The sequence below is a fragment of the Mustela nivalis genome, assembly GCF_964662115.1.
Source record: "Mustela nivalis genome assembly, chromosome: 14".
Taxonomy (NCBI): domain Eukaryota; kingdom Metazoa; phylum Chordata; class Mammalia; order Carnivora; family Mustelidae; genus Mustela; species Mustela nivalis.
The window spans coordinates 54,690,863-54,715,941 of NC_139033.1; the positions used below are offsets into that span (position 1 = coordinate 54,690,863).

Genomic DNA, 25,079 nt, shown 5'->3' on the forward strand with positions numbered 1-25,079 from the left:
GAATAAAACTAATACTCACACAAAAAAGTATTGCATATACACACAAAGAGGAAAGTCCAAGAAGACTCAACAGCAACACTGTCAGGGCAACAACACCACAAACCAACCGACATCCATTATGAGAACAGCGGGTAAATAAACTGTCATACATTCACCAGCAGTAAAATGAGTAAGTGAGTACACCACACAATAACATGGGTAGATTTTTGGTTTTTGTGTTTGTTTGTTTGTTTTTTAAGGCGACTCCAGCGCAGTGCTTGGGCTCACGACCCTGAGATCCCAACCTGAGCTGAATTAAGAGTCTGTAGACACTTAGATGACTGAGCCACTCAAGTGCCGCAACATGGGTAGGTTTAAAAACAACAATCAAATGAGAAAACTATAAAAGGGTACAAATGATATATTTCCCTTTATAAAAAGTTTGAGAACAGACATAATTAAACATATGTTGTTTAGGGATCCAGACTGGGAGGAAGGAGTTAAAACAGCTGGCCTGTGACCTCTTTACTCCTTTTACTGACCAGTGCCTCTGGAGAAAGAAAAAAAGCAAGTGACCACTTCTAGTCTTTTGTTAAGTATGCTGATAACCAGCCTACTTAATAAACAGCCTAGTAATACTTGTTAAAATGAGAGCTCTTATTTCTGGAAAGCCCTTACCAGGACAGGACTGGCTAAGGGTCACCTGGTTACGGGTTACCTGTGGTAAGTAAGTATAGATCGATGGCCTCATCAGCCACGACTCTCTGAGCTATGAAGTAGAGATGTCTTGTAAGAGAATGTTACTCACCGGGCAGGGGGGACCTGTGACCCCACACTTGGAGACCTCTCCTATTCTGGGTCTAAGAGCACACGTCTGAGCCATGACCAAAAGAGCTAAGACAGACCCCTCCTTGGTCCCTCTGCATCTCTTAAGTCTGTATTCTTGAAATTATTAGCATAACTAGATTAGCACAGCTAGGTAACAAGATCTCTGATCTGTCAACTGATTTGAGAATCTGAGCCTTTGCGTGCTCACATTCGGGTAAAAGTATAAATAAAAGAATAGTGCTGAGGCTAGTGGATAACACCAGGGAGGGTTACAAAAGACACTTCTGAGTTCCTGGTAATGTCCTGATTCTTAAATACAGGAGAATCCAGTCAGGATTCTCCAGAGAAACTCAATAAATAGGATATATGTGGAGATTTATTATAAAGAATTGGCTCTCGTGATTGTGGAGGCTAACAAGACCCACGATCGGCTGTCCAAAGACCTGAGAACCAACAAGGTTAGGCTCAGAGGGAGTTCAAAGGTAGTAGGCAACCCATGTCCCAGCTCGTTACCATCAGGCAGAGAGAATTTGTTCCACTCAACAGACTGGATGAGACCTGTCCACACTGGCAAGGGCAATCTTCTTGACTCAGTCAACTCAGGTCTTCACCTCATCCAGAAACCCCCTCACAGACACACCTAGAATCATTCTGACCAATTATCTGAGCACCTTGTGGCCCAGTCAAGTTGGCACATAAAATTAACCATCACAACAGGCATTTGTTCTATTGTTCTTTAAATAAATATAGATGCTATATTTGTGAATGACATGACCTTGGTGCTAAACGTATGAAGCAAATGCAATTTGATAAAAGAAGGTAATGAGTGGAGAACACCTTAGAACAAGTTGGTGTGAAGGGGAAGAGGGAGATGAGGAGGTAGCTTGAGAGTCGGGTAGGCTCAGGTGCAGCCTGAAACAAACACAGATTCCTGGAGTAGGTATCCAGGCCACTTTTCATAATTCTCTCCTAGTTGGTTCACTAATGGGAAATTTACCTGCATTATGCCATCTTCCAATATATATTGATTACAAAGAATCCAAAGCTGTATTCCTGTAAGCCTCGGGGTGAGCAGTCTCAGAGATGGGAGTTCCGATCAGGCGGAAAGGAGCTAAGGTAAGAAAGTATCTGTACTGGGAAAAATCCACCTTTCACTTTCCTGTAAGCCGACTGTGTTTAGTTTCTTCCTTCTCCATCTCTGGTATTCTTACGTGAACCTCTCATTTATGAGCCATAAGAATATGGCCCTCCACCATCGACTGGCTTTCCAACGCCACGTGCCAGTGATAACGACACACATAAGTCAGAGCAGATACCCGGGGGAAAGAATTTCAGCTGGAGAAGATGCCCAGAGCGGGGACACAAGGAGTAGACCTGCTAGGTGGTTTTGGGAAGCTTTAAGCTCTGATAACAAGCATCTCTGGTTCAGCTTCTTCTGATCTCTCCTAAGATCACATAAAGATAATTCTGTTCTGTCCCTCATTGGTCACTTTTTATGACAATGACTTATAGCAGATAGTAAATTACATGTCAGTCTCTCCACTTCTATCCAGTAAAATCCCAATGGAGGCTCTTAACTGGGAGATATCCCTCCAAGAGCTCTACCCATGCACACAAGTTTATGAATAAAGCTATCCGTCATAACAGCATTTCCAATCGCAAAGAGTTTGGAAATAATCCAAATCTGAAAAAAGGGAGATTGGCTATATTATGGTACATGCATACGACAGAATGTTGTGTCCCAAATAAATTAAGATCTTGAAGATTTAATGACCAAAAACACCCGGCTCCAACATATTTACCAGTAAAGATTCAGTACACAACACCGTATAAAGACAATTATCTCCATAGTTAAGAACGTACACCTACCTATACAAAAAAGGCTAGAAAAATGGATCAAAATGTTAACCATGGTTAGTAATAAAATCATGGGTGACTTTTTTCCTCTTACACTTATATATTCCTCAACAAGTACATCATTTTTACAAGTGGAAAAAGGAAAGATTAAAACTATATATCACTATGAATAAAACTGATCAGTTAGGTCAGAAGTAGAACAATACAACCCTTATACTGAGAAATATACATGAAAATTTATATTTGATAAGGATCTAGTATCCAGAATACATTAAGAATCCTTACAGTTCAGGAGTAACAAAACAACCCAATTTAAAAATAGGCAAAGGATCTGAACAGACACATCTCCACAAAAAGAATAGACAAATGGCCAACAGGCACAAGGAAAGAGGCTCAACATCATTGGTCACTGGGGAAATGCAAATCACAGCCAAAATGTGTACCACTTCACACCCACTGGGATGGCTGTGATTTCTAAACAAGGACAGTAATAAACATCGAGGAAGATGAAAACAAGTTGGAACCCTTGGGGCAACCTCTGTGGAAAACAGTCTGGGGGTCTCTCAAAGAGCTATGCGTCCAGTTACCATTATGACCAGCAGTTTTACTCTTTAGATATATAGCCAAGAGAACTGAAAGTAGATGGCCACACAGAAGCTTGTACACAGATGTTCATAGCAACATTATTCATAGCTGCCCCCCCAAATGGAAATAACCCAAACGTCCATCCAGTGATGAACAGATCATCAAAATGTGGTGCTATCCAACAACGGAACGTTAACACAAAAAGGAAGTACAGATACATGCTTAAAATATGGCTGAACCCTGAAAACATGTTAAGTGAAAGCTAGTCCCCAAAGTCACATGTTGTATGGTCCCATATATAGGAAATGTCTAGAAAAGGCAAATCCGAGAGAGAGTAAATTAGTGGTTTGGGAGTATCCAGTATGGGAGCAGGAAGAAATGGAGAGTGTCTGCTAATAGGTATGGGGTTTCTTTTGGGGATGATGAGTACATTCTGGACAAAGTCCTCAAGGATAGCCTAGTTCACCCCATTCTTATGGGTAAGCAGGTGTCTAAAGTAGTTAGCTTTCCCGTTTAGTCACACACCCGAGGGGAATCAGATCTCCAGATTCTGCCCCCTTCAGGCCAAGAAAGGAAATGGGGACAGTGAGGATCAGCAATAAAGAATGTGGTTTACAGCTCATAAGATGTGCTCTAGCCCTCAGAGTCCAGACAAGAGTCACATCAGATAAGTAACTTTAATAAGGGGGCATTTGGCTTAAAACTAACCCACAGGGAACGGTATGAACTCAAGTCAACAAGGCCACAAAGTCATGAGGTGTCACCCAAATCAAGGCCACCTTCCTGGATGGGACACAGGTGCAACTGTGCAGGGCTCCATGCTCACACTCTGCAGGGCTCTGTGCTTGGTTTAATACTCTTTTGCTAGCTTGAAATTCTTATTAATTTTATCTTTACGTTTCTGGGTGTTTTTTTTTTTTAATTTATTTTTTGAGAGAGAGAGAGAGTGTGAGCAGCACAGGTGGGTGGGGAGGAGAAGAGGGAGAGGGACAAGAAGACTCCATGCTGAGGTCAGAGCCCGACATGGGTTCGATCCCACGGCTATCACAACTTGAGCTGAAATCGAGAGTCAGATGCCTAACTGACTGAGCCACCCAGGCCTCCCTTAACTTGTGTTTTACAGGTGAAGTCCAATGGAACAAGGGAACATGTGCATGGGAGGAGAAGAAGTTGCACCAGGCACGTGTGCCAATCCTTGCACGCGTTAGCACAGAGCGCTGAATGCTGCACGGTCCGTGGGAGCTCAGGGAGAACCAAAATGAGTACAAGGTTAAGTGTGTTCCCTTGTAACTAAGCCCTAGAGCCCCAGAGGCCTTCCATGCAAACAGAAGGGGCTTTGAATGCACAGAGATGGCAAACCACGGGTCCTACCACATCCTTTCTTACCTGGGCTACTCTGCTATACTGGCCAACCACTTAAGCTGAAATGACGTAGAAAAACTGGAAAGATAAGGCAGCCCACAGTTACTCTCCCTTTCAGCCCTTCCTTACTCACCAGCTGAAGGGAGAGGGTTAACCGAAGGAACACGTGACAAGAAGTGAAATAACAACAGACTTCGTCCCCTATGGTGTTTCCACCATTCTGATAGGAACAAGATACACAGGCCTGTAGGAGCTCGGAACTGGAAATTGCAGAGGATTCTGCATGGAAGGTAAATACTCTTACAGTTGCATTTTGAACTGGCATTGTATAATACAAAAATGGATGGTAAAATCTATGCTAATATTTTAAATTTTAAATTTTTATTTCCTTACAAGGGCCTTAAATAGCAAATAAAACACCATAACGAGGCAAGAGAGAGCAGAGAGGAAAGGGAAAAGCTGTGTAGTATCTTGAACAGTAAGCGAGTGACCGAGTGCCTCCTCTTTCAGGGGATTTTGCCTTTGAGGGAGCACCGGCAGTGCCTGGAGGCTTCCACCGCACAGACAGCTGTGCGTGCTCTCTGAGCTTGCGATCCAGGAGGTCTGGGGGCAGGGGAGCCCCAGAACCTACCTTCTGTAAAGCTGCTGTGTGCTGTAGATGCTGCTGCCCCTCGCTCAGAACTACGCGACTAGAATGTGTCCACCTCAGCCTCTGACAAGCTGTACGACGCCATCCAGAAGGTTCATGCTGTTACCTCGTAAATGTTCAGTTGTTCCACCAAGTCCAGGTCTGTCCCTTTCTTGTTCAAGTGCCGCTGGGACACGGCCGCAATGCCCAGCTCTTCCAGGCAGTCCACCACATCATAGAAGCTGTCCTGGTCTGGCAACCCCGACAGTGTCTGAAGAAAGAATGGGACACAAACATGTTTTAGGGGACTGTCTCAAGGCTAGGCAGCAGCCAGCATTATAACTATATGGGACAAACCAAGACAGATGATCAGATCATTTGAGAAAAAACTCCTTTAGTGTGGTAAGCAGAACGCACCCCCCAAAACCCACCCTGGTATATAGGTGCTGTATTATCCCCTTCCTTGAGTCTAAGCGGGACACTCCCATCACTGAAGTACATTACATGACCACAGGGAAGGGATTTTATGGATATTCACCACCCAAAGCAGCTGATTCTGAGTTAATCACAGGGAAGATTATTCTGGGTGGGCCTGACCTAATCAGGTGGGCCATTTTAAAGCAGGTTTAGACATTTCTGGAGCTCAGAGACTAGGAGAGATGACCCTGCTGCCCCTGAAGCAGCAGCAAGCCACCACGAGTTCTCCAGCTGCAAGGAAATGAGCTCTGCCAACAACCACAAAAGCTTGGAAGAGGATCCCAAGCCTCAGACCAGACTCCAGTCCCGGTCGATACCTTGACTACAGCTTTGTGAGACTCTGAGCAGAGGACCCGATTAGGCGGTGCCTGGAGCCTGTCCCATGGAAACTGTGAGATGATAAGTCTGTGTTGTTTTAAGCTGCTAAATTTGTGGTAATTTGTTATATGGCAATAGAAAACTAACACGCTCCGTGATGAGAAACTCCTGTTAGGACCAATCTCCCGACAGCTGGCGTTATAACAATGTAATGATTCCTTTTTTCTTTCAACTGGGTAGGCCTTCCCCTTGGTCTAAGAAATTTAGGAAAACATGAGAAATTTCAAAGCAGCAACCACAAGACGAAAGGATAACCCAAGTACAGGACGCGGGTGGGGCGAGGAGCTGACTTCTCTTAGAATTCTGTGTCTCTTAAAAGAAGGATGATCTCTCTCAGATGGACCTTCTGCTCAGAACTAGAGGACCCTCAAGGTGATTTACTGCAAGCCCTTATCTTATGAGAGGATGGCTAGGGAGGAAAAGGGTTTGCCTGAGGGAACAAGCAGTTCCTGCAGACCTGGGACAACCTCTCCTCTTCTCACACATTCCTGCTTCTGTACAAATTATTCTGGCCTGGAATTCCAAACACGGGTCTTTACTCCCTATCTCATTGTCTTTGCACTTTCAGGAACCCTCCATGTGGATTTCAAAATTATTCTGAACTCAGAAAAGACCAACACTGTCCTAAGAACGATTCACAGCACCAACTTTTCTAATGCCTCTATTTGGGGGCTATTAATAATTGGAAAGAACGTCTCTATTCATGGCCCAAATAATGGCTTTTTCCTTTCAATGCTGAGTGAAGAGGATACAACTTACTGCTGTTGAGATCAGAAATGAGTGAAAAATAACTGGGACAGGATAACTTAGTCCATCAGGGGCCTCAGCAAGGACCCAGAGCAGGAGGCTGTAAACCAGTCAGACTCTGTAATAAACAGGTGCTCACACCTACGGGGCCAAGCGGGAAAGCACAGGCCAGCACCTGCCAGTGCCAGGCAAGGCGGCACCTCCGCATTAGCTGACCACAGTCCCCGGAGGGGTCCCTGGCTTCTGATACTAAATGAGAAAGTATGAGAAAGTATGCAGCCGTTCAAAGAATCCTGTCATCAGAACGACCCAACTTCTGGTTTTAGTGAAAACCCTTGAGCCTGTTAAAACATGAGGAAAAGAAAACAGGACCCCGGGCTGGTGCATGGAGATGCCGTGATGGCGGCAAATCCCCCACTTGAGGAACCTAGGTGAGTTGACATTTAGTGTTGGATTTAAAACTTCCTACTCCAACTATGGAGGGCCATGAGGAGGCACGTGGAGGCACGTGGGGCTCTCCTCTCCTCTCAGTTCTTTTCCCTTCTTCTTTCCTCTTTTCCCTGCTTATAAAAGTCTCCAAAGGGTTAAATTCCTCGATCTAATTCCCATCGCCTTAGCGAGCCCAACCATGATGGCTGGTGAGGCGGGGTGGGGGTGGGGCACTGTGGTTACTATTAGTCAAACAATTAGGTCCAAAGAACCAAACACACTCGGGGAGACTTACTCAATAATAGGTCCAGAAGTGAGGGTATGAAGAGGTCATTTGTCATTTCCACCATGAAAATTTGGGCTGGAGCCAAGCCCACATACCAACCCCTTTGACATGTGGCTGCAGGGGAGATGGCCTTTTGCCACCAACAAACACAGGAGCTTTTCTCCAGTTGCAGGGGAAGAGGACCAACCATCCTAGAAACACATTCACCTGTCTTCAGCTGATGGTCTAACATGCCCAGCAAACTGTGCCACGCCCCCACCACTCCCTGGGTCTTGTTCTCTTATGTCTACCCTGACACCTCATGGCTAAACTGCCTCCTTTCGGCAAAGGTGGAGGTTACCCCCAGGGAGTCTGTGAGGCAGACGTGTCTTGATGCCTTCACTTTCAGATGACGTCCATGACCCCCTTTCCTGCTTTCTCTCAAACCTCATCCTTCTGGGGCTGGTGACAGGTAAACCTTCAAAGGTATCTCTCCAAGGGAGAAATTTCTGTCCTAAAGGACATGTTCTTTGCCTCTCCTGGGTTCTCCCCGACTGCATCAAATCTTTGTTACAGGATGGCATCCAAATGCCTGCACACAAATTTTCAGAGCAACATTATTTGTGAACTCCAAAAGCTGTAAAAACCCAAGTCTCCTTCAGTGGGAGAACCCACTGTGGTGTATCTGTGGCAGCAGAAAGGAGCCACTGTTAACACCCTCCGGAGCAGATCGGCCTCAAAGGCGTGATGATGAGTGACAGCAGCTAGCCTCAAAGGGTTACATCTATCCGGGGATGAAATGACAAACTACAGTGCTAGAGAACAGTTGTCAGGGTAGGAAGAGGCCATCAGGAGATCATGATCAAAGGCTAACATGAGATCTGGAGGGAGATGGGAATCTTCTATATTCTAAATGTGAAGGGTATGCATAGCTAAACAAGTTTTACAGCTGACACAGCTGAATTTTTTTTTTTTTTACAAGTTTCTGGTATGGTAATTAGCAATAAATGAAATGTAAAAACAAAGGTGAGTACTCAGCATGAATTCCATCCAGGTTACCTCCCCCCAACCTCCTTCCCTGAAAGCTCCAGGCCAGCCTCACAGGAACAGGAACAGTAATACCTCTTGTGACTCAGGCCCCCTCATCAGCCTCTTCCTATCCTATACGGCGGTCAGTACCTGAGCGCCTCAAAGTGGGGGGTTCCCACTGAGGGGGCTTCAGCTGGATCAAGACGGCATTGTAGAACGTTAACGTGCACCATGAGAAATGGTTAGTTTCTGATGTTCCTTCAGATCTGATAACATGGGGTCAAGGGGTAGGAGCAGGAATGGGGGGGGGGATTAGTATGGATCTTGGAAACCCCCCATGAATGTCCCTGTTTGGCAAAGAGAGCAGACACCAGCCTCAGAACCCTAAGCAGGCTAAAATGTAGCACCCTTGTTTTGTCATAAAATGTTCCTGTTTTGAATTCCATGTTATTAGTCCATCTTCTATTTTGTTGAAAGAAAACTTAGAAAAGCAATATAATAATTTCCCAGATTTCAGAGTCTGAATTTTTTCCAGACCTGTATTAACATTTTGATGTATTTTTTCTTTGTTTGGAATCTCAGAAGATTTTACTCACTGGGGCACTAAACAGGACTAAAACTCAACAAAGGAAAACAAACCCAGTGTGGGTGCCAGTGGTTTATTTGACCTTTTGGGGGGAAAGGATGATATTTGGAGTAATGTCCATAGGACTTTCCCCTGAACCAGAGCTAATGAAAGATGAGACAGAACGCCAGAGAGAAAAAGTAAGCGAGGAATTCCTGGACATTAAGCGCCATCTGATGCCAAGAAGAATGTGACACGTGCTGGATCCTTGCCAGCCATGGGCAGCAGAATGCCCACACCCCCCCTCCCCACCGCAATGCTGCTGGAACCATCAGAACTGCCCAGCGCACTCTCCACCAATAGGGTGGTGTTTTAATGGAAAACACCAGACAAGAGGGCAAATTCCATTTTTGCTGAAGTCCATGGTTTCCAAAACAATGTCAGTGACTGAAAAAGACAGGAAATAGATGACCTTAATCTTAAAAAACAACCACAACAGACCATTGCTTTAAAATTGCAACGTAAAATCAACTCACGAAGACATTTGAAAGCATAAATGATATTCTTAGGATTATCCTACAGTAAAGTACTGCCCATTCCTCACCAGGACTGTAGAAGAATTTTGGGTGTCCTCATCAACAGATGGCATTTGGTTAAAAAGCAATCCCTACCAATGAGCCCTGAGGGAAAATGTTTGTTGTTTTACTGTATATTTATTTTCATCTTAATAGAGTTAATGTCCTTCATTTTTCCACTGGGTTCTTAATATATTGAGGGTTGTATAATTTTATGCCCCATTCTTTGCAAACAATTACCTAATTTGCCACTTGCCCTTAGCTTTTGTTTGCGGTTTTCATTTTACAAATAAGATCTGTTTATTACACAATAAAATATTTTAAAAGTCCTTCCCTTTGGATTCTTTTTGACAGGTTTGATGATTAACATAATCTTCTCCTACCAGAGACAAACTAATCTTCACCTCTACTTCTTAATTTTCCACTGTTTGTCGTGTTACATTGAACACTTTACTTTGTCTGGAATTCATTTCAGTATTGGTCAAAGGACGTATTTGGTTATTTCCATTTGGCACAGCCCCGCCCCCAATCATGAATGACGTTAAGCCACGACTGCAGTCCTAGAGGGAGTTGTTCTGTGCGATGAGATCTCTTTCAGAGCTCCTCTGCGCCCATCATCTGTCTGCCGAAGAAAGAGCCAGGACCACATTGTTTTAATCCTGAGAGCCTGCACAACAGTTAAGTATCTAGTGGAAATTACTTCTCATGATGCTTTCTACTACTGTGTCCCCAGTTCATCAGAGGAAATGTTTCTCTAGTTGTACTTCATAGGGAGGTTCTAAATTTTCTCTGCATCACTGCAGTTCGTACTGTAGGCCTACATCCAGCAGCTCGGGGAGGAAAGGCAGGCCCATGGGGTGGTTGGTGTGATTCCTGGGGTGTTAGGGCAGAGCCATGTGCAGGACATTTTCAAGGAGAAAGGGACTCTGGTCCCGAGAGAGGGCTGTCCCAAGGCAGCATGGTGCCAGCCCCCTCTCCAGGGAGGGATCCTTAAGACAGCTACTGTCCTCCCAGCCAGGGGCCAGGAGGGATGTGCTGGGAGGAAGAGCACAAGGGTGATACCACCTTCACAAAAGGAGGACAGGACCCACCCCCAGCAGTCAGAATTCGATAAGCAGTGGAACAAGGGTGCCTTCATTTCTCCTGAGCTGTAAGCTATTTTCTTAGGGTAAAACTTGTGGATTTATATACTTTTTAAAAAAAATTATTTGAGAGAGAACAAGAGAGGGAGAGAGCATGTGCATATGAACAAGGGAAAGGGCAGAGGGGGAGAGAGAGAGAGAGGGAGAGAAAGAATCTTAATTAGACTCTGTGTTGAGCATGGAGCCAGAGTGGGGCTCAATCCCACAACGATGACCTGAGTCGAAACCAAGAGTCAGATGCTTAACAGACAGAGCACCCCAGGAGTCCCCCCCCCCATCTTCCTAATTTATATTCCTAAGGAATTATGTTTTTAAGGGGGACATCTTGGCAGGAAAAGTAATCATGAAGTTCTCACTGTCCTTCTTCTGGTTTCATTAGAAAAAACCAAAGCAGAGAAAGCCCACAGACAGTCCCAGGCCTGCACACACATGTGCACCAGCACACACGCAGACACACACACACCACATGCCGCTGGAAAGGGTTTCCTCTGGCAAACAGCAACACTCTAGCCATGGATCCAGCCCCCAACATGGGGGCCTATGTGATGCGGCTCTTCCTCAGAGGGTACATTATAGATTTTCACATTGTGTTAGTTTCCTGGGGGGCTGTCGTAACAATGTAACACAAACTGGGTGGCTTAAAGAGCAAAAATGTATTTTCTCCAGTGTGAGAGATGAGAAGTTTGATATCAAAGTGTCGGGGGTGCCATACTGTCTGAAGGCTCCAGAGGAAGGCCCTTCCGCGTGTCCTCGTACATTGGCTGCTGGCAATTCTGGGCATTCCTTGGCTAAGAGATGTATCTCTACACTCTGGCTCTGTCTTCACACAGCCATCTTCCTCACATGCATGTGCAGACATCGTCTTCCTTCTTGGTGTGTCTCTTTTCCTCTTCTAAGGACACTGGTCATGTGGGATGATGGCCCACCTGAAGGACCTCATCATACCTTGACTGTATCTGCAAAGACCCTATTTCCAAATAAGGTCACATTTGCAGATATTCTTAGGGGTTAAGACGTCAACATAACTGTATCCCTTCAAAGGGGACATAATAAAACCCTTAGCAATCATCAACAAACCTTGTTCACTAAAGTCATCGCATAAACCAGCAGCTCTGTGTCGACCCCATCTTTTTCCTCCAGGATTTCCATAATATTTGACCAGGGTTTGACTCCTAGGAATAAAGGAAAAAATCATTAAAAATGGCAAGTCAATGCTTCTCACACAACTCATATCGCAGTTTATCCAAAGATGTATCACCCGATGATGGCAGTGTCTTTCTGTCGCCAAATTTCAAAGTGTGACACTATCCTTAGAGTGAACGTCAATAATTTGTCAATAATATACCACATCATTCTCATCCATTTGAAAATGTTACTCTCTATTGTCCACATGGCTTTCAATTTGCCTGAAAATTCCCTTTATATTAAATGTGCAATTTGAAAAAAATCCATTCCTGTGCATTTCACTCTCTGAGCATGGAAACTCTTGATAAATACTCTTTGTATGTCTAGCAGCACGTTAGGTTATGATCTCCTACAAGGAAAGGGGACATGGGAGATCTTTACATTCACTCAAACAGTGGACTCCCAAGAAATACCAGTGAAATCTGTCTAGCAAGCATTTCAAGAACAGAAGTATATTATCTCTATTCAAACCAGGTACAAATACTCTTTCAGCCTTAACAGGCTACAAAGAACCCACCTCACCAAGAACCTGTCCTTAATACCTTGTCGGTGCTTAAAGAGTATTTGTGCCGATGGTGGCCGAGGGCCTGGCTCAAGAAGTGGCTCTTAAATGGGGCTCTGCAAGTGAAGACTCAGGGGTGGTTATTCCCTGGCTCCTAGAAACAGCAGCAGGAAAACCCACCACATTCAGGACTGCAAAGTCAAGGCCAAGGTCACAAAGGGGATATAAAATCTGGACGCGATTTCCTATGTTTGAGATAAACATTTGAAGTGAAGTATTGCCTTGCCCTTGGCATGTTTGCTCTCTCTATAAAGATCTCAAAGGTATTGCTTATTTTTGGTGGTAAAAGTAAACCCCGAAATATTGTAAAATCTGTGGCTTCCACATGCAGGTTCTTGGATGGGTTACCAGAGCAGATCTGCTGGTCTTGAGAACAAAGCTCCCCGAGGGCAGCGGTGACCTCCGTCTTATCTCTTCCCACAGTGTCTGACACATAATAGGTCTGAAGAGTAAGCGGGGATCTTTGAGAGGGTATGAAGCGGGTTAAGCTGGAGGTTTTTTTTTTTTTTTTTTTTTTTTTAGATTTAATTCATTCATTTGAGAGAGAGAAAGAGTACAAGCAAGGGGAGAGGGAGAGGCAGAATGAGAAGCAGGCTCCCTACTGAACCAGGAACCCAATGTGGGGCTCCATCCCAGGACCTGGAGATCATGATCAGAGTCAAAGGCAGACGCCCAACCATCTGAGCCACCCAGGTGCCCAGGCTGGAGCACCTTTAAAAGAGCCAGAGGGCAAATGCACATAGTAAGAGTCGAAAGGAGGTCAGGAGAATTTTAAAAAGGAAGAGGCACCTACTATATGAGGTCTGCTGGCTCTCCTAGGCAACAAACAGAAAGCCTTTCCTGGGGCAAAACTGCCCTGTTGGTCAGAACTAGGCAAGCTTCTCTAACCCTTTCTAACTCCAAACACAAACGTGTGACCCCTTGCCTGCTAACTGCTGACATATCTCCTGGCTGATATTTACCATCAAACTATTCCGAAGTCCACACCTGTTCTTCAAGCCCCAGCAAAGTAACTGTTTCTGCCCTCATGACAGGCAATCTTTATGGTAAGGAGGTCTTGGCCCCGGCCGTCCAGGTGCCGTTCAAGCACTCCAACCATTTCTCCTGTGTTTAGGACCAGCACAACTGGCACAACTCACACTCTGCTCCCAACCTCAGCATAAAACATGGGTCCTAGAGGGTTACCCACATACAGTTACAAGGGAGACTGCGGGAGATAGCGTTGAAGCTAAGCATTTCCGATGGTCCTAGTGGACCCAGAATGGCTTTCCGGTTGCATGCTCTGGAGCCAAAGATGCCAAAGAGGCCGTAGGGAAGGAAAAGCCAACAAGCAAAGGCAGGTCCCAAAGAGAGGGAAATGCAGCCAGATCATCTCCTCTCTCTCTCACCTACAGATGTACTCATGTGCACGCAATTTAATCCTTTATAATGAACACACTCAAACACTGGCTTGATTTAGTCAAAAAATTAATTGAAACATGTGTTCTTCAGCTGTGGTATCTGATTACCTTTTAGGGACTTCAAAGCCTGGAAACTTGCATCTATTCCTACAATGTCGAGATGAATGTTTACTCTCCTTTGATTATCTTGGGGCCAGAAAATGGGAAACATTTAAAAGAAAGAAGATGAAGAGGAGGCATCATTTTGGGGCAACACAACAGCCTTGGCAGGGTTCAAGCTGGCCCATGGGAAGCAGCGGGGGCTCAACTTCCAGGAGCTGCACCTGCTGGAATCGAATGGTCCAGGTCAACGACCCCTCCCCACCTCTGCTTGCTCTACACAGAGTGTGTGTATATCTGTGTGTGTGTGTGTGTGTGCACGCACACACGCACAGGGGTGGTCCTGTGTTAGAACTATAAACCATATGATCTGACCCCTCCACATAACAGAGAAAGAAACTGAGCCCCAGAGAACTGGAATGAACAGAGGCTCAGGGAACGCATCTGGACAGGAGTGATTGTGTCAACCTTGGAGAATCTCAGGAGCTGTCAGGGAGACAAAGCACTTGGTCTTTTCGCCTCAGCGCTCATGAAGTACATTAGGAGATGATGATTTCCTTAACCGTAACCTCTGTCAGTCTCAAGCTCCTCCCCAGACACCAGCTCTCAAAGGAGAGGCTCCACGAGAGCCCGTTTTTCCCTCTAGTGTTTCAAGCACACGGTTGGCACTTAAATGTTTACTGAATAAATGAGTTTTATATGAAAAATATTTGGCGCAGTGTCTGTTACGTAACAGGCACTTGAATATCAAGTAGTTATTGTCACAGTGGCAGGTGGCTGTGGTGACACTCAAGCTTACCCAGCTGGCTTCTACATGCTCCCAGGCAGGGCCCCTCTCTCAGCCCAGAAGCAAGCACAGGGCAGAGGGTGCAATGCGTTCTCCCTCTGACTTTCCTCCCAGTCTCTGTGGTGATGGTTCCTCTCCAAAGAAAGATATTTAGCCCAATGCCTCGTATTCAAAGGGGTCTCACACTCCGTCAGAAGGGCACCATGTTTTGTGTCTTTCTACAGAACTGACAAACACACTTAACACGTATGGTTCTGCCACAGAAAACCAGGGAAGCAGAGCTTGGGTTTTGGCACCTAACTCCCACCTTGCCCTGGGAGTGCTTCACAGATCAACAGATCCTCGAGCACAAGTCAGAGACGGGATGGCTCTAAGGATGGCTGGATTCACCTCCGCTGTTACTCATGTGTGATCAACACGTTTAGGAACGATGTCGCATCTCATTACTTCACAGCCCAGTGAAAATAGAACTTCTTCAAAAGCTGTGCTGACCCTCAAGACACTTGCTGACCCAAGTGCTGACTCGAGATTTAGGACTGAAATGTCAAAGTCAGTTCCCCAGGCTGGTCACTTGGCCCACTCTCTATCCGAGCGCCAAATCCAGAGAGTCAGTGGGAAGGGCACCTTCCCAGGGCAGCAGGGGGTTCGGTTCTCAACCAGTTTCCTGCCAACCCCCACAGGGACAGTCTCAGCGAAAGGGAGTCTCTGATGGTGGCAAAAGGACAGAGCAAGGCCCGCTCACAGGCACCTGTCCACACTCCACAGCTTTTGTCTCCTCCTGCCACACCCTGTCCACTAGGATGGGAAAGAGACCGGAAGGTGCCAGGAGAGAGGTGACCGAGAAGTTTGACTGTGGACTTGGGGACTGTACCATTCCCTGGACACGAGCGCTGGCCCACCTCTCCATTCCTGCCCCTGAGCAGACAGGCCAACTGCCTGGCTCAAAGGGGACATATTTCATTTTCCTTAATTTGTAGATAGTTATTAGTCCCTATGACGGTCTTAGACGCCTCAGATCCTCTCCCTGCTCCGCGGCTGGCCCACTCCTGGCCAAGGGCGAACCGGGTACACACACAGGACACACCCTTCTGGGTAACCCCCGTGCAGTGTGTGTCGTCTTTACAAAGCAACCAGACGAATCTGTTCTGGACGTCATTCACTGGAGGTGGAGCTAATTTTTGAGGACTCCCAGCTCATTGGTTTTCTTTGCTGGTTATTTAAATCTGACAATTTTCATCATCCAAAAGAGTCCTTTCTAATAAAACAAACCAACCAACCCTGTCTACACTTCAGCATGCCCCATCCCCACCCCAGCCCACAGAAGAATGGGTCTGAGGCCACTTGGAGGAGTAAAGCAGTATGGCTTATTTAAACTTGTACACGGACAGACGTGCTCTGTTGGCCCTTAGTCACCCGGCACCTCCGTCTAGCCCTTCACTCAGCTGAGAGGGAGACAGAGAGCGGCTTCTAAACCAGCCAGGTGGAAACTCAGTTGGAGGGCACGGCGCTCCGTCCCATGCAGAGCACCATGACGTAGTGACATGCTTAATTCCATCACGGGGCTCAGGAACAGTTTTCCTTGCAGTAAAATAGGATGATGTTATATGTATGCATTACAAAATCATGGCCAAGACCACACATGTCCACAGAGAAACATGCTATTGAACCGCGTGATGGGCCATGTCTGAGTTTTTCCGTTTTTATTCAGCTGCAGGCGCTCAGTACCAGACAGATGGCAGCAGCCGCCAAGAAATTAAGAAACTGGACAGGCAAACCGTCAAGTTGAGAAAACAATCCATTAGCTGCGGCTTCTGCTGCTGCTTTTTATTTCCCTCCCTAAACAAGTCGAGAAAAGATGGCCATCGCTTTGTCGTGAGAGAGACACTGAAGAAGGGAGAGCCTCTGGCTGGGCTGATTGATGGGGTCTTAGATGTGGGTATCAAGCCCAGGATTATCACTCTTCTCCCCAACCTCCACCCCTTTAAACACACACACACACACACACACACACACACACACACACACACACACACTTTCATAGAATGTGAAGTCTAGAGGAAATTCTAAACTCCCAGCTCAATGAAGTTGAAGGAGGACCCCAAGGTCATGAGAAGGCTTATCCCTTAAATTCAGCCCCCATGAAAAGGGTTCATGAGTTATGTGAAATTTAGGACAGGAGAACAAGAAGTCCATTAACTGTCCAATGTAACCCCCAGAGCTGGGGGATGGAGTATGATCCTCCCCAGGACCAATAAAAGGGTCTGCCTCACTGTCTTCCCATATACCCCACTTTGGCCCTAAACCTCATTAACTGACCCCAGAAACACAAACTCTGGTGTCTGAGGAACTGACGGACTTCACTAAGGATTCTCAGCTGGCCCCATAATCTGCTGTTGGCCATGAGAGATTTAAACTGCGGCACCAGATGGAAACACACTGTGGCAGAAACACACAGGCCCGCCCCAGTCTGCGATCCATCTTCCAGATTCACGGCCCCCGTCCACACATGAGGGGGTGTCTCTCTCAAACCCCTCTCCCCATGCACAAGCCTGGAGTTACCTCTAGCTTGCCATCCGCCATGCCTCGGGCTGACATCTGCTGGTGCATTCGTGGGAAACGTATGGGAGCTCAATTTATGGCCGTGGATGGCTTTCATTAGCTTATTTGCAAACTGTTGAAGTAACTAGTGAGCTACTTTCTTTCACCTTTGGATTCAGCCCTGGAAGGTGGGTCTCAGCAATGCTGAGTCAGAGATACAAATGGTTTGAATCAAAGAGTGCTATCTAGGCCCCTTGTTTTTGACAGTTGTACATAGGCTGATTTGTGCATAAGTGTGTGCCCAGAGACACCTACACGAAACTGTAAGGAAATATATCAACGTGTTAACAATTATTTCTGTCTGGTGAGACTAGAGGTGATTTGTTATGGTCTCTTTTATACTTTTTCCCCATTATTCTACAGAGAGTATTATCGTTATAAAAAAAAAGAAAAAGTTACCAAGTTTTTGTTCTTCTTGCATCTTTGAGGGGAGGACAGTAGCAATAACAAACCCCCAATTTTTTTTTAAAAGGACAAAACCAAAATCTCCTAACATTTTAGCTTCAGGCTTCACAATATTCTAGGGCCCACAGCAGGTTACACACTAAGCCAAATCCAAAGGCCTGCATGGAAGGCCTGCCTGCCGTGGGCCAGCTAAGTGCTGGGACCCCAAGAGGAGAACCAAACCTCCCTCCAGCAGGGTGCACACTCATGGGAAGCATCAGTGACAACAACAGCAAAGAAGGGGTCATAGGGGGGTCTGAGTGACTGACCCATGCTAGGGTAGGGGTCATTCAGGCCAGGTGAGACGTGGGGGTGGCAGGTGGACAGGGGCTGGATGCTTAAGGATCAGTTGCAGGGTGGGGACCTAATGCTGCAGGCATTGGGAAGCCACTGGCAGGGAAACAATATAACCAAATTTGTGTTGTAGAAGAATCTTCTGATCGCAGAAGTGAGGGATGCCAGGTGACCGTGGAGAGAGCCCCCAGTAGGGGGTATGAGATGGAGGGAAGGAAGGGAGAACATTCACGGAACTTCTAAGGGCCAGAGCTGATAAAGCTTGTGTGAGAGGAGTGAAGAAAGGAGACACAGCGACCGGGACAAAATGGGAAAGGGGAGAAGGAGCTGGTTCTCTGGGTTCAGTGGAGAAGCTAGGGACAGAGCATAAATATAAGCTTGGGTCTGACCTGACCTGGGTAAGCCCACGAATGCTTTTCTTTGCACTGTTGAACCATGTTCCATCTCTGATCGCCATGTGCTTACAATCTAAAAAAATACGTTTCCAATAGCAGGGAGTCCGCACAAAGGGAATTCTGTTCATTCTCCATCCTATTTCGAACATGTTAAAAATGGGAGTCTGCCTCCAGCGGACATGCCCACCTTGATGGAAGAGTGGGTGTGACTACTTACCCCGTTTGGTGTCCACAGCAGAGACAGCCTGGATCAGAAGAGGCGCATTCGACTCAGAGTACTCCACAAACACGAGCAGCAGCTTCAGGGCTGTCTTCACCACCAGCCGGAACTGCCCAGAGAACAGAAGAGCATCAAGCAGCTGTGGACGCCTGCGGGCACCCGAAGGCAGGCTGGCCCCCCGCGCTTGCTTTGGCCTGGGGAATCTCTTCTCTGCGGGCACACAGATTCCTTTGCTGGATGTGTCAGGAGCAGGAATTAATATTAGCTCCATTGCACAGATCAGGAAACTGAGGCACAGACTATCCTGCCCACGGCCGGAAACAGAACCAGAATTCGAACCCAGGGCCTCTGGCTCCAGAGCTCATACCCTGGGGTCTCTTGACAGATAAGGTAGCCCTTCCCATGGCAGGGGCTTCGTTTTATCCGGAGGAGAAAGCTGTGAGGTAGGAACCATCACAACTCTCATTTTTCCGGTAAGGAAGCGGGCGCAGCAAGGTAAAGGACTTGCCCAAAGCCACACCACGGAGCTGAGGGAAGCAGGAATCTGAACCAAGTCCCGTCCTGCCGGGCCCAGGGCACAGCATTCGTGAGGAGCCACCCACAGCCCAGGGACCTCCTGTCACACAGGCTGCAGGTTACACACCCAGAGAAATCCCTGAGCCTCTCAGCTGAAGCTTCGCCAGCCCTGGGGGGTATCTGTGGCAGCCTTGGGGGAGGGGGTTTTCTAGGTCACCCCCTCCATTCCCCCGGGGGATGCTGCCACAATTCACTTCGTTATCTATAGTCTCCCTTCCCAGACTCCCGCCTGCCAAGAACCTCCTCCCAAAGGAACTCCCCCACCAACTGTCTCCTGGAAATGGGTTCGAATTATGCATCTGAGAAAGGAGGAGCTTACTCTGGGCTACCATCCCGCCCTCGTCATTTGCTTGGCAATGTCCCACCCCGCATAAAGTAACACCTTCGGGAAGGGGGTTGCTATTCTGCATCATGGCAGGACCCAGAATCTCATTTGGCATGGAGTGGGCTCTGCAAGCTTTGCTCCCTGAATGAATGAGTGAGTTAGTGACCAGTCAGTGCAGGACCCCTTATCTCCATCTCCTTGGTCATGCGGAATCAGCTCCAGGTTCTCCATCTGCAACCCATGGAAGACCAGGGCCTCCCGGAGGTGACAACTCACAGCAAAACACTAGGGACACATGCAGATTTCACAAAGACCTTGGAGCACACCCCACAGTGAACAGTATCAAAACATCCCCCATATGAGGTCATCTCCCCAACGTCATGCAAACACGTCGACTCGACCCCTTGCCCTTGCTCCTCTGGCATACTTCCCTACTCATCTCTCTTCTCCTTGACTCCACATCCCTCTCCAGCCACTGCCTTGGCTCTCAGCTCCCTTTTACAGAAAAACTCCTCCAAAGGATTGCCCCACTCCCTGGCTCCTCTTCCTCACTTTCCACAGACTCCTCGACCCCACCTGACAGAGCTTACATCACCATGGAGCAAATTAAATTTCTCCTCGTAGCGTTGCCAATGGCCTCCATGTTGTCAAATCCAATGGCTGCTTCTCTGCTCACGGCAGGCCGCAGCAGCACAGGACACAATCGCTCCCTCCAAGAACAGTTTCCTGTCACCATGGCTGAACCCAGTCTCCGACCCGAGGGGCCACTTTTTTGCTGGCTCCTTCCAGGGTGCTCGACCTTTACGTGGGGGAAGGCCTTAGCGTTCACTCCTGCATTTTTTCCTTCTCTTTCCATATCCTCTCTCTAGGTGTGTCCAACCAGTCTCTTGAGTTTAAATTCCATCTATGGCTCAAAGGCCTGACCAAGCTCCTGGGCTCTGACTCCCACATGACCCCTGACATCGCTACTCATACGCTAACAAGCACCTCGAATTCAGGCGGCCAGAAGAGAACCCTTGATCCCCAGGTGCTCATTCCGTCCCCCTGCCATCCCAGCCCGTTCCCTCCACTCCCCGTGTCAGCGCCAGGTCCCGCCACACACTGAGCGGCCATGGCGGGTAACCCTGCACTTCTCTCACCGGGGCCCCTCCACAATCATAATGAGGACAAGGAGCACCTTGGGCTTCCATGCTTACCACCCCGAAAACGGAATTCTTTAGAGGGCTCTAAGCTCTTTAGAGGGTTTTTACCTGCATAACTTGAGCCCCGCATTCAGTCCTCTGCTCCCAAACTAGGAACAGATTGAATTCCAGAGTATTTTTTTCACCCACAAGGTTGGGGGTAGAGGGGGAAGGCAAGCCATAATGAACTGTTCTATCTTTGTATGTTTAGAGCCGTAGACAGTTCTTCAAGTAAATAAAACAACCTAGCAAGCCCGGGCAACTTCCTCCGTGGGCGGACTATTACGAAGTACATTAAGCCTTCTCAATGCCTTCCTGGGCAAGATCCTGGCTGGTGCCCACCCCACTCCTCCCATGAGCTGGTCTCAGCGGGGGGGCCCCCTAGTGCCCCTCTCCTCAAGGTTCTTTCTGAGCATCTCTGTGGTCACAAGATCTTGGGCAACACAGTCTCAGGGATTTGCTGTTTTCCAGCAAAGTCTTTTTTTAATTGGTCTCAACATGTCTATTCATGTCTGCTTCTCCTTTGCTGTAGAGGTTCTGTTTGGAGCAATTTTGGCATTGTATTTTTATTAAAAAAAAAAAAAAATCCCAAACTCTTCTGCTTCATGATTTTAGGCTTCTATCGAGTCTAAGTTTACATTTATGTGTGTTTGGAAGCCTTACTCTCTGAAATTAACAAACATGTTGGATAGTTAAACTACTTTAGAAAAAAGAGCAGAACGTGAATTTATGGAAATGCATGGTACTAATTGCAAGCATGTCCTAACTAATCATCAAATATGTCCAGCAGGACTCCTCCCCAGAAATACCTTATTAGCATTACTGTAGAGACTTGAAAGTAATAAAAGCACATTACTTTAAAAAGGTTTCTACATCAACCCTTATTTATACAGAAATCATTTAATTTGATGCCCACAAGTATCTGGAATGCAGTCAAAACCCTCCAGAGCCTTGGAACAGCCACAGCGGAGGCCACACACCCATTCCTCCAAGTCCAAACACGCTGCTCATCGCAAAGCTCTTAAAAATCCGCATTTGGAGCCATCGTGCTGATCTGAGACCCATTCTAATAGGAATGGCGAAGGAGGCTGCCAGCCCGTGTCCACTGGGAAGGGACAAACCACAGGACAGTGACAGACTGGAGAGGCAGGGCCCGCATGGCCGCAAGAGGAAGGACCACAAATGAGGAAGGTGGGGGCGAGCTGCACAGGGGACAGCACACACCCCACGGCCTGGCGCTGCCACTGAAGGCTCCTCCAAGGGACAAGGCACTGTCCCTCCAAGGTGAACTGTTAGATTTTCAGCTCTGCCTGGGGCTCCCTCATGTTCTAATGACAGGTTTCACTGCCATGACTTACAGGCTCCAACACAGGCCCATCTGTCTGCACCGAAGGAAAGTCCATAGGAATCAATTCTCATTCTGAAAGTACATGGATCACATGAGAACAGAGAGCGACCAGTCATAAAACAGTTCAGGGAGTACAGGGCAAAAAGGAGTTAGTCTCAGAAGCAGTGGTACAAGGCCAAGTAGGCAAATCCCTCCCGTCTGGAGGGTTCTGAGTGGCCACCTGCTAAAGACCCTGCAGAAGAAATTCAGAACCTGGATGGTGGTAGATGGCTGACCCCTTTTAAGGTCCCTCCCATCCCAAGAGGCTGTGCTACTGCTTTCAACAACTTCAAGTGCTTTCCAGACAGCCAGCATCCATCAGGGTTCTTTGAGGGGCTAACAAACCCGGTGCTGGCTTCACGGAGATGGTCATCTCGCTGCTGAGACAGCGCTGAGTGTACCTCCACACACCACAACTAGCGTTCTCTGTACGAGAAGCCCTCCAAACCAGGCTGCTGAGGACAGAGAGCACTTGCCAGTAGGCAGGAAGCTTCAGTAGAACAGGGGTGGAGCTGATCCAGCTGCGGGCTCCCATGGAAGAGAAAAGCCCGAGTGACAGCCCTCGGGTCTGCGCTCCCACAGATAATGGCACTTCCTGTGGGCTAGAGGAAACACGTGGGGTCCAGATTCAGCCTTGGAGCCACACGTTCCCTGCCTTACATGTAATCACATTCTAGGGAATACTCGTATTCTATTTTAACACTAGTCCATTATAATAAATTATGCTTTATATTGCCCTAAAACATGTAGCTAAATCACAGTATTTAACGGGACTCCGAGACAACCCCTTTGTTATGAGGGCAGGGCAAGAACGTGCAGCCAGCTGCGAATTGTGTTTCTCTGAAGTGTTTAGCACACTTCAGGGGGCCACTAGGCTGGGTTTTCCTTTCTGTTGCAGCTATCATTTTGCACTCCGATCTTACTCAGAGAGGCCATGAGTCTTCAGAGGAACAGAGATGCTTTTGACCAAAGGATGTAATATTTGTTGGGTCAAGCCTCAGTCTGGGGACTGAGCCTCCAGATTCCATAAACAGCGTAGGGATCTGATGTCACCTCCGTGCCAGGGAGGCTGAGCCCGAGGGAGGGGAGGCAAGATACCGACAACATAGCACTCGGCCTTATTTATTTATTTATTTATTTATTTTTCAATTTTCTGGGCCAACCCACAGTAAGAGTGTGGCCTCGGCTGGTACAGAACTGGGTATCTGGGTTTTAAATAAAATGTAACTACCAGATGTATGGAAAAGGAATAAAAGCCAGTTTCTGAATAATCTTGCACATTAGAGCGAACTGGAGCTTCCTTCATGTTTTATTGTACTTAGAGAGACACGGGAACTATACGTAGAAGGTCAAATATGCTGCTTATTAAGAAGAAATAAAAGTATTCCAAAAAAAATCTCCGAATTCCTACTCTTCTTCTAAAAATTCAACAAGCATATAAAGAAAACAATTTCCAAACCTCAGGATTTAAATTACAAAGGAAGTTAGAAAAACATGCTTCATTCTATTTGTTTCATTTTCCACTAAAATGTATAAATATATGTTCTAGAAGTGGATGCTGGTTATTAAAGCTGAATTAGAAATTGGTAAGGTAGCTGACATAAGGCTTTGCCACACTGTTCACCAGCTTACCAGATCTAAGAATATACTGAGTATTTTAACAACAGCAAAGAGCCAAGTGACTAAAGACCCTTACTTTTAAGACCTTCTTGTTTAAATTCTTTATTCCAATGACATATCCTTAAGCTCAGAATTCCTGAGCTCAGAACAGGCCCTGAAGCATTTGTAACTGCTTATCCAACAGTCTAACAGATGCCTCAGACCCTGAGTCTATCCCCTTTGAAGACACTGTCTGCAAAATGAGATAGGTTTGGTCAGAATTCAAGTGTGGGCCCAAAAGATGACATGAGTACAGAACTCTGGGCTGTGGCTTTGCAGGTACCTGGTGTGGGGGGGGGGGTGAGGGGAGGAGCACAGAGACCAGGTGTGGCACATTTGCCAGGACTGGAAGTCACCTGCCCCAAAGCCATGTGCTGTGGCCTCAGGGCCTGATGGCCGACCTGCTTATGACCTGACAGAATTTGCAGAAAGGGAACCAAACTACATTTGTGATTTAGGTAGTAGCCAAGTATGAGTCTGGGAAGCCCTTAAGTGTTTACTAGTTAGTGGAGAGGACACCTTGCAGGACGGAACATACGGCAGAGTTTTTGGTAATGCTTAAATATCATCATAATATAAAATGTTACAAATGAATATTTTCTATTGAGATAAAATTCTGGGGTTTAGCAGGAGGTTTGGATAAAAGTGGGTCAGGCCAGAAAATACCCACTTTGCTAACTTTCCTTTAGGACCCTTCATGTAATTATGAGGAGTTTGTTGGTAACAGGTAAGACAGGTCCAATCTGTTATTGTGAACTAAGGAATACGAAACACCTCTGCACTTAGCCACTACCTTGGAGACCATGATGGTAATATTTACAACATGAAGGTGAGAAATCAGTAAGGTTGGGTCCTTGTCTGGTTAGTGACATCCCCATTCTCAGATGCAAAGTCCCGTGTTCTAGAAGGCTACCCAACGTGTCCCAAGACTCATTTCTGAAGAAACTCAAAGGAAAACACAAAGGCCAATTGAATTCTTTCCACCGTACTAGAAGGAACCCCATCTTTCCCTATGGTGTAAAAACTTAAGCCTTGGGGAAATGAGACAAATATGTTCTTGTGAGCTAGATTCCAGGCTAAAGAGCTTTCCTAAAGGAATCATCAGCCCTGGAAACCTGACA

The 25,079-nt window shown here is 46.7% G+C and overlaps 1 protein-coding gene across 22 annotated transcripts in view; it reads right to left on the reverse strand.

The window, feature by feature from the left end:
- FHOD3 (formin homology 2 domain containing 3) overlaps window positions 1-25,079 on the reverse strand; it is a 456,221-nt gene that overhangs the window by 155,546 nt on the left and 275,596 nt on the right. For all 22 annotated transcript variants that reach the window (XM_082699502.1, XM_082699490.1, XM_082699491.1 and 19 more), the window contains exons 7-9: window positions 18,828-18,939; window positions 11,924-12,018; window positions 5,367-5,510 (exon numbers count right to left, since the gene is read on the reverse strand). In XM_082699502.1, coding sequence (XP_082555628.1) covers window positions 5,367-5,510; window positions 11,924-12,018; window positions 18,828-18,939 — 351 coding nt within the window. The remainder of the gene's footprint in view (window positions 1-5,366; window positions 5,511-11,923; window positions 12,019-18,827; window positions 18,940-25,079) is intronic.